Below are 9,961 nucleotides of genomic sequence, written 5' to 3' on the forward strand. Positions count from 1 at the left end.
CGGGGCTGGATGCCTCGGAGGCGCTAGCCTTTACCTCCGGCCCCCGGAGGCGGTACCACGTAGATAACAGCCAATGGGGTGCAGGGAAAGGCGGGGCCAGCTCCGTTCCCTCGGCGCTGGGCCCGCCTCCTGGGGTTGCCTAGCAACGCCAAGCTGCACGTTGAGTCTACTCCCCGCTCGGAGTCCCGAGGTTCCGGCTGCGGTTAGCCCGGCCGCGCAGCGCCCTCAGGCTTGAAGAGACAGCGCCCTACCCTCGCCCTAGAAAGGAAGCACAGCCAAGACGCACCTTTCACCTCTTTATTGGCAGCCAGCGCAGCCCGGACTGAGCTCTCCCGTGGGCTTACACTTCCCAAGCCAAGGCTGAGGAGCCCAGAGGCCTCCCGGACACCCCAGGTCCTGGGCGCCCCATTCCACCTTCAACCCTGAGAGCAGTGTAGCCTTCCAGTCCACCCTGCCCCGGCTTGACCCTGCCGGCTTGATCCACTGGTCAGGTGGAGCCACAGCGCCTGGTGTAGTCCTGGGTGGAGGCCTGGAAGTGCTCGGTGCTGTTGAGATCTGGGCGGCACAGGATCACATAGCACTTGGGGAGGAGATAACCGCTGAAGCCGCCACTCAGGCTGCTCGGCTTGGCCAGCACGTGGACCGTGGGCAGGTGCTTGCCCTGGTAGACACTGGCCATGGTGAAGAAGGCGATCCAGGACATGAAGTCGAGGAGCAGGCTGAAGGTGACACATTTGACCTCGCTGTAGTTCTCTGGCAGGTCCTTGCCCAGGTAGCTGCAGGCAGAGGCGCTGACCTAGAGGAGGCCATTGTAGGCGAAAGCCAGCATGAAGCCCGGTGGGTTAGCCTCTGTGCAGTCTAGCACCGCAGCTGAGGGAAGGGCTGGTATTCCCTGGGGGGCAGTGGGGTCCACACCGCAAGCCACGTTAGACAGATAAGCAGCTGGGTTGTTGAGCTGATCACCACCAACGGGCCAGCACTGTGGTTTTGGACCCACGCACGGAAGAAGGTGGGTACCTTGGCAGAAAACTTGAAGATGAACACAAGTTGGAAGGAGCGGATCGTCAGGCAGCACAGGAAGATGGCAAAACCAAGGGCAAAGAGGCCTTCGCGCAGCAGGCATGTGGGCAGAGTGGGCTCCCCAAAGAAGCCATAGTGGCCGCAGCTGCCCCCCGCCAGGGAGCCCAGCATGAGGAAGCACAGCCGGCCTCCAGCCGACCTCACCACAGGCGTGTCTAGGTGCCAGGCAAACAGGCCTGCAGTCCCAGCCACGAGCAGCAGCAGCAGCGTATTAGCTGCCAGGAGCACCCAAGAGATGGGCTTATGCCAAGTCAGAAACACCACGGTGCATGGGAAGCAGGTCTGGCTTCTCTCAGGTGCCCACTCTTCTTTCCCACAAGGTTGGCAGCTGTAGGGGTCTGGAAGGGAAGGCAGAGAGGGTTCCTGAGAGCCGGGTGAGCATAGCAGGAATGGGGAAGGGAAGAGAGGCCATGCAAGCCCCCAAGGTTCTGGGAGGGCTGTAGCACAGCAGCTGGGCTCTGCCAGGCACAACAAGATGGGGGTAGCCCTGGGTGAGGGCCCCCAGGCCAAGTGTTTCCTCAACATGCCTGTGTTAATTACAGATTGTGGAGACACCTGGATCGGTTCTGTGTGGCTCATGATCCCACGAAACCCAGAAGGGGTTTGCAAACCAAGAGGTCGTAGAGAGGGCCTTAACCCACATAACCCTGAGGCTATGATCCAATGTGAGCAGCCAGCCCCAAAGGAAGGGTCTTTTCGTCTCTCCCCAGCACTGCCACTAGCCAAATCCACCTGCCTGAGCTGCCACTCTGTGGTTTCTCTGAGTTGGAAAGAAGAGATACATTCCCACGCCCGCAGAGACAGTAAAAGGAAGGCGTGTGGCCCCTGGAGTCCAGCTCTGGGCTGAGCCCTTAGCTACCTCTGTTTGCTCTCTGGTCTTGACCTTGCATCACTGGGTAGAGTATGCTTTTTGTCCTGCTGCAGACATGCTAGTATCTGCATTCAGGCCAAGCTCTTCAAGGTGTCAGCTGTCACTGGCATAGACAACAGAAGGGACTTCATACAGATAACATGGGAGGGCACAAAGGGAATGATAGCCACATCTGTTTGGATAAAGAGGTTGAATTTAGAGGGATTTCCCTGGTGGTCCAGTGGTTAAGAATCTGCCTTCCAAGGCAGGGAACACGGGTTTGATCCCTGGCCTGGGAACTAAGATCCCACATGCTGCGGGGCAACTAAGCTCACATGCTGCAACCACTGAGCCCACATGCCACAACTAGAGAGAAGCCCATGGGCCACAACAAAAGATCCGGCATGCCACAACTAAGACCCAATGCAGCCAAAAACGAAAGAAAGGAAGGAAGGAAGGAAGGAAGGAAGGAAGGAAGGAAGGAAAGAAGGAAGGAAGGAAGAAAGAAAAGAAGGAAACTCAGCTACATATGAGGCCTTCAACTGCTTGTTTCTTTCTGCTTGATCAGAATTCAATCTGATGGAAGGTGTCCCCCAACCTGTCCCTAACTGGCAGCAAAGTGACCAGGGCCCTGGTTCTGCACATGTGTGACCCAAGGGAGGTCATTTCGTCTGCTCTACAGACCCTAGGAGTGCTGGGTGGCTCGCCCACTCATCACTGGGTCACTCACCTCTCTTGCTGAGGAAGGTCCCGGACTCACAGAGCACACACTCGAAGCAGCAGTGGTGGAAGCCCATGATCACTCTCTGGTCCCCTTCAGGACAGTCGCTGGAACACACAGACTGAGGCACCGGCAAGAAGCCACAGGCTAGGGGCTTCCCTGGTGGCACAGTGGTTGAGAGTCCGCCTGCCGATGCAGGGGATGCGGGTTCGTGCCCCGGACCAGGAGGATCCCACATGCCACGGAGCGGCTGGGCCCGTGAGCCATGGCCGCTGAGCCTGCGCGTCCGGAGCCTGTGCTCCGCAACGGGAGAGGCCACAACAGTGAGAGGCCCGCGTACCGCGAAAAAAAAGAAGCCACAGGTGTTCTGCAACCATGCGGAGGGGCCCAGCTCAAGGGACACTCGTTCTTAGGATGGAAAACTGGATCTCTGGGCATCCACCTTCGCGGATTACTCCCAGGGCAGAGCCCCTGGTTGTGTGAACCAGTGACGACCGGGCGTCTGTCCGTGAGCCTGTGGAGCTTCCCTGGCAGGGCTGGGGAGAGTCATAGTGGCCTGATACCTGGGATCCCCTCTCCTGCTCTGTGTCAACATTGTCCCTGTGCTCCAGGCTGCCTGTCAGGCAATCACCTGGTGAGTGGCCATGTCCCCATTACCCAGTTGTCCTTTCCATGCCACCGGATTTTGATCGTATTTATGTCTAGCCAAACTGGAGACCAAATGGAGGAGCCGACGACCCTGAAGGTCCAGTTGGGGCCACTCCAGTCCCAGGCAATTATAACTGCTGGGGGGGTCGCCATTGTCCTTAAATGTCACAATGTCCTTGTGTAAAAGGAAATTCCCCTTGAGGATCTGCTCCAGAAGCTGAAACAAACAGGGATAACGGCGCTGCCATAGCTGGCACAGGCTGCTCCTCCAGGACCCACTGGGACCCAGACGGCCCAGGAAGCAAGTGCCTGGGGCCTTGCTGAGCTTCCATCTGGGTGGTTTCAGCCCATCTGGAAGTTCTGGTCCCTTGCTCAGGCTCTCTCCCCTCCTAGGAGGCCCCTTCACCCTCCTATCCAGCCTCCTGAGTGAGAGGAAGTCTCTAACAAAGGAGCCCTTTGCAGAGGTTTCAAGCCCTGGGTCTGAGGCATGGTGGGTGGGAGGAGCCACAGTTCAGAGAACAGAAGGCTAACACGAGCCTCAGAGAAGGAATCAGCCTCCAGTCGGGGGCCTTTGTCCCCGACCCCTTGCATTTAGGGTAGCCGAAGAGGAACCGCTCTACTTGCCTCAGGAAAGCACCCTGATACAGGGTGCCCCTGGCAGGTCAAGTGCCTTACCTGCCAGGGGCAGAGCCAGCCTCTGGAACAGACTCCAGAGGCGCAGCCCAGGAGCTGGTGGAGGCTGTGAGCCACGGCCTAGACAGCCTGGTACGTGTTGTAGGCGGAGCTCATGGAGAACGCTCCAAGTGTGGGCATCTTCTGTGCCGTGAAAGCCCAGCACTCTCCACAGAGCTGGTTGCTGCTGCACCAGGAACCCCGAGGCAAGGCCCAAGGGCTCCTTTGTCTGCCCAGACACAGGGCTGTTCAAACTGCTTCAGGCCAGGGACACGCCTCTGTGGGATGGCCACACCCAGCACTGTGCCGACGCCCCAGGTCCCAGGCACGTTGCTGATGTGTCTGGAGATGGCCCAGTCTTCTGAGGCGATCCACACCTCGGCAGTCAGCTTGGCCAGCACCACGGACTCAAAGAACACCCTGGCAAGCTGCCTGCCGGAGAAAACAACCACACCCGCGGTCCTCGCTTGGGCCAGGCAGCGTATCACGCTCTGCATCCTCTCATCGCCCGGCTGGGTAGAGAAAGGCACAGTGTCCTTGAAGGCAACGCAGATGCCCTGCTGGGTGGCCTGGTCCTCCAGCGCCTGCACCCCTAGCTGCCCGTAGTCACCTTCGCTGCCCACCATGGAGATCCAGACCCACCCGAACCTCCGCGACGGCAGCATCAAGATCTCCACCTGGCGCTCATCACTTGGGATGGTGCGCAGAAAAGAGGGGCAGAGCCGCTTCACGCTGAGCATCACGCTGCTGGCATCAGAGCTGACCTGTGGGGTTCAGTTCAGCAAGTTCTGTGGCATCAGCTTCGAATGAGGGCCCCCCCAGTGCCAGCCCTGTGCTGGGCGCGGGGACACGGGGAGGATGGAGACAAGGTCCTGGCCCAGGGTCTCAAGCAGAGCACCACTTGACACACGAGGCTAACAGGTTACAAGTCAGGTAGGGAGCAGGTCCCCAGGGGGACTTCTGGGAGAAGAATGGGAATCTGTCCTGTGGACAAAGGGACCACAGCCGCATGCAGGGAGTGAAATGGTGTGTGTGTGTGTGTGTGTGTGTGTGTGTGTGTGTGTGTGTGTGTGTCCCTTCAGGGACTTCCACTCGGCTGGAGGTCAGATCCAGGAAGAAAGAGAGCCTGAGCAGGTGTGTCTGGTCAGGGTGGGAAGCCTTAGCCCCCTGCTGCGGGGCTGGGGCTTTATCCCAAGGCCTCAGGGTTTAGGCAGGGAAGTGACATCAGACTTGTGTCTTAGGAGTGTATCTCTGATCAGTGAGGAATGTGTTTAAAAAGGCTCAAGGCCAGGCGAATTCCCTGGCTATCCAGTGGTTAGAACTCCAAGCTTTCACTGCTAAGGGCGCAAGTTCAATCCCTGGTCAGGGAACCAACAACAACAACAAAAAGGCTCAAGGCCAGAGTCACAGAGAACTCCTAGGACCTGATGGAATCATCTAGATGAGAGGGGAGGGCGGTCAGTTAAAGCTGCATCAGTGGCCATAGAGAAGAAGGGACAGCTGGCAGCGGTGAGGGCCCCCTCCCCCACCGACCCCCGGCAGAGGCCGTGGAGATGAGCTAAATGTAGGGGCAGGGAAGGGAGTGAAGGTGGGACTGCAGGGTTTCTGGCTTCCCTAGAGACAGACACTCTGCCACACGGGCCAGGCAGGGGATGCAGGAAGACAAGACGCTTGTGTTACGTGGGGAGGGAAGTTCATCTGGGGGCCTGCTGGGTCCATGAAGTGGAGACGCTGGGCGCTGGGCGAGCGTCTGGAAATCAGGCTGGTGCTCAGGGGTCAGAAGGAAGGTGGAGACAGGAATTTCAGCCCCATCCTCGGCCTGCCTGGGAAGGGGACGGGTCTGCCCTAGGGAGTCACCGCCTTCTCAGAGGAGATGGGGGCCGGTCGTGGGGGCAGAATTCTCTAAAGGAGACCAAAAAAGAAGTGCCCCAAGTGAAAGGGTCATAAATGCTGAGGGAAAGGGTCAAAATGGTCAAATGGAGGGCTGTCCAGTGGTTAAGACTAGAAGCTCTCAATGCAGGGGGCATGGGTTCGATCCCTGGTCGGGGAGCTAAGATCCCGCATGCTGAGCAGCATGGGGCCAAAAAAAAAAAAAAGATCAAATGGATTAAAGGCCACCTACTGGGCCCTGCACCAGCCCACCTGAGCAAGACGTCCTCGCCACCTGAGCCACGTCCAGTCCCTACCCAGCTGCACCTTCCAGCGCCGGCTAGAAGGGCAGAGTCCAGGGCAGCGGAGGGAGGAGTCAAGGCAAAGAGGGAGAAGCAAAGAGGAACAGAGGACTCTTCCGGAGAAGCCTGCATGGAAGCAGGGCAGGGTCAGCCAGGTCTGAGAGGAGAAGCACCTGGAGGGAAGAGGAGGACAGACAGACGGGCAAGCATGTGGGTGGGGGAGGAGGCCCAGGGAGAGGTCGATGAGCAGAGTAGGGGAAGGACGGGGCTGGCCTGCACAGGGACAGATGCCACACCTCTGAGCCTGAGTCTGGGGGGCTGGGAAACAAAGGGTGTTCAGTTCTGCACAAAGGTGATAGGACAGCGGGAGGAGAAAGAAGGGCAGAAGTTTCCGAGGAGAATGGATTTTCCAGTGAGCACTGAGGCAGGGAGACCTGGAAGCGGCGCTTGGACAGGAAGGAATGCCAGGCAGGTGACTAACGAGCAGTGACCACCCAGGAGGTCCAGGAGTCCAGGCTGGCCTCAGGCATGGCAGCTCCTGCCCACCCACCCCAGCCCACACTGGACTTGGCAGGAGGGGAGATGAGCGAACTGCCAGGGCGCCAGCTTATCAGGGGCATCAGGAAGGGGCTCAGCAGGGCTGCAGTGGTGGCAACATAGATGCTGGCGTCGGGCCCAATCACCGCCACAATCGCAGGGGAGTAGTGGGCAGGGTCTCCTTGGCTCTCCACGTAGCGCGTCCCTGGCGGGCTCAGCGTGGCAAACACGTTGGCTGACTCCGAGCACCCGTCGTACGGCTTGTACCCCAGGGTGACGTTGGGCAGCAGGGCGGTGGAGTTGTTTATCTCCTCGATGCCAAACTGCATGGCCTGGAAGAGGTGGTAGCCGTGGCCACTGAAGGTGCTAGGCCTGTAGGGAAAGCCAGGCTGAGAGCTGAAAAGGGCAAAAGGCCCTGCTGAGACCCTCTGGTCTCCTGGAACCCCAGGCTTGGGGGGTAGAAAAGAACCTCTGAGGTCATCTGTTCAGCCCCCTATAACCATGACCTCAGTGTGGACCCTGTGGCACACATGGTTCTGTTGACAGGGCTTCGGAGAGGTAGGGGGCAAATTGGAGAAATACACATACCATGCCCACCTCCCCCCAAACAAGCATGTTAGCACTGAAAGGCTCCCAAGTCCTGTAGGAGAGAAACCTGCTATATTAGTCAGGGTTCTCCAGAGACACAGAACCAAGATGAGACACATACATATATACACAGAGAGAGAGAGACGGAGAGGGAGACAGAGTGAGAGAGAGAGCAAACGAGAGGTTTATTTTAAGGAGTTAGCTCATGGGATTATGGGGGCTGGCTAGTCTGGGATTGGCAGGGCAGGCTAGAAATTCCCACGAGACTTTATTTTGCAGTCGAGGCCGAGGCTGAAGGTGGAGTTCTTTCTTTTTCCAGGGACCTCCATCTTTTCTCTTAAGGTCTTCAACTGTTTGGATGAGGCCCACCTACATGATGGAGGGCAATCTGCTTTACTCAGTCTATTGATTTAAACGTTAACCACATCTATGGGAATTCTCTGGTGGTCCAGTGGTTAAGACTTCACCTTCCAGTGCAGTGGGTGTGGGTTCAATCCCTGGCTGGGAGCTAATATGCCACATGCCTCACGGCCAGAAAAACCAAAACGTAAAACAGAAGCAATATTGTAAAAAATTCAGTAAAGACCTTAAAAATGGTCCACATCAAAAAAATCTTAAAAATAGACAAATATTAACCACGTCTAAAAATACCTTCACAGCAACATCTAGACTGGTGTTTAACCAAACAACTGGGCACCAGGCCCTAGCCAAGTTGACACATGGAATTAACCACGGTCCATGCTTAACTTTGCTTAACTAGTACTTTTCACTGGGACACTCATGCCTGTGATGAGGGCCTGTGCTCCTCATGGCCTCTCTGGGAAACACCGACAAGGGCGCACTGGGGACATGACTCAGCCCTCCTTGGAGAGCGTGCCAGCCTGTTCCATTTCCCAGCCTCTCGGCTTGTTGCTAGGCTCTCCCATCGTTCCTAGGCTCTCCCATCGTTCCTAGGCTCTCCCATCGTTCCTAGGCTCTCCCATCGTTCCTAGGCTCTCCCATCGTTCCTAGGCTCTCCCATCGTTCCTAGGCTCTCCCATCGTTCCTAGGCTCTCCCATCGTTCCTATCACTTCTGTCCTTGAGTCACTGGAAGGAAACGCAGTACCTCCTGCCCGTGACAGCCCTTCAGTTACCTGAAGCCGGTTTTCATATGTCTCCTCCTCAAGTCTTTTCTTCCCAGGCTCCCACCTGTAGCTCTTTGGGCTAGTCCTCCTGCGCCAGGCTTTCCAGAACCTTCCTCCTGGGCTGGCTGTCAGGTGTGCTTCATGTTTCGGGCATCCTACTGCTGAGCCATGATACCTTCAAGCTGCCCAAATCTAACACTTGTATGGATGGCAAGAAACTATCTTCTTTTTAAGAAAAGCCATTGTTTTTTCTACCTAGACTGTTGACTTCATGAAGACACCAACCGAATTTATCTTTGCTACGCTCCTGAAGCATCTACTGCTATGTGTTCCCACATGGGGGGAAGCCTCCCCTGGAGGACTGTACTTGCCATCTGGGAGACTAAGGAGTGTGAACTTGCGGAGGAATGGGGTGGGGGAGGAGACGGAGGAGGGGAAAGGCCATGCTTGCTTAATCCTTGCCATCTAGTTACATCACAAAGCCAGGAAACAACTGGCATGGAATTAAAAGACAAAGGACTCTAACAGCCAGGGCAAAAGGACATATTACAAAGTGGAAACTGTATTACAAGGTGCCAGGGAAGGGGCTAGCTAGCACTTGAAGGTGGCGCCTGCAGGTTGGGTAGGGACTGGAGGCAGCTCAGACGGTCACCCCAGAGGCAGAACTGGCAGGGTCTTGCTGAGGGGGGCTGGCAGAGGGCCCCTAGGCATGGGGCCCCCCTAGGTGACAGTTCTGCTGACCCCTCACTCACCTGTCACAGAAGGTCACTGTGGGTCTGCATCTCACCCCTAGATGGTCACCGTGGAGAGGAAACTGGCCCGCAAGCAGGTAATTCCCAGGGAGGCTGAAGTCAGAGGAGGACGCGGTGCCGTGGCAGCTGAAAGCCCAGCAGCAGGAGAGGAAAAGCTGCAGGCCGATGAAGCGCGCCCCCCAGAGTAACATGCTGGCCAGACCTCCCTGCACCTGGCATGGCCGCGCCGCGCCCTGGGACCAGGCCGGGCCGTTTAACTAGAATGGTCGGCAGCTGCCCATGCTTCCCAGTTTTATGCCTTTGAACGGGGTGGGACTGGAACCCAGTTATAGGAAGCGGGCTGTTTGCCTCCAGCGTCTGGGGCTGCAGTCCTCCTCAGGAACCGGGCAGGGTAAAGGCACAGGTGCAAACCAGGTGGCACCCACTGGCCCTTCTTCTGGACGGTTGTGGGTTCTGTCCTTACACTGCTGCCTGTGGCTTCACCTGGCTCAGAAAGAGAGCCCTGGTATTTGGGGGCGGGCAGAGGAAGGCTGGAACACATCTTCTCTGGGGGCCTTGAGGAACAGGGTGTGGAAGGTTGCTCTCTGGGAGCTGAGAATTTTAAAACCTTTTACCTGGGCCTCAGTTGACCCAGTGAGACAAGGCTTTGAGTTAAACTTGCAACTCCACACACCCACCCCAGTCCTCAGTATCCTGAAATTGAAATTCTGAGTAAATCATCCCGGTTTCGCCTTGTTATAAACAGGGTTGCTCCCTTCAGCTCAAAGACAAATGCATGCAGATAGACTGGTTTTGTTTAAAACGTCAATCCTGGAGC

The 9,961-nt window shown here is 57.1% G+C and overlaps 1 protein-coding gene across 1 annotated transcript; it reads right to left on the minus strand.

The window, feature by feature from the left end:
- Positions 1 to 303: 303 nt before the first annotated feature.
- Positions 304 to 9,891, minus strand: TAS1R1 (taste 1 receptor member 1). Its single transcript, XM_060142834.1, is given in 9 exon segments — positions 304 to 867; positions 870 to 1,418; positions 2,661 to 2,805; positions 3,309 to 3,426; positions 3,428 to 3,516; positions 3,975 to 4,177; positions 4,180 to 4,730; positions 6,746 to 7,051; positions 9,145 to 9,891. Coding segments are annotated over 9 exon segments (2,532 nt in total). The 5' UTR covers positions 9,336 to 9,891; the 3' UTR covers positions 304 to 487.
- Between the last annotated feature and the right edge of the window lie 70 nt (positions 9,892 to 9,961).

The sequence above is a fragment of the Lagenorhynchus albirostris genome, chromosome 2, assembly GCF_949774975.1.
Source record: "Lagenorhynchus albirostris chromosome 2, mLagAlb1.1, whole genome shotgun sequence".
Lineage (NCBI taxonomy): Eukaryota > Metazoa > Chordata > Mammalia > Artiodactyla > Delphinidae > Lagenorhynchus > Lagenorhynchus albirostris.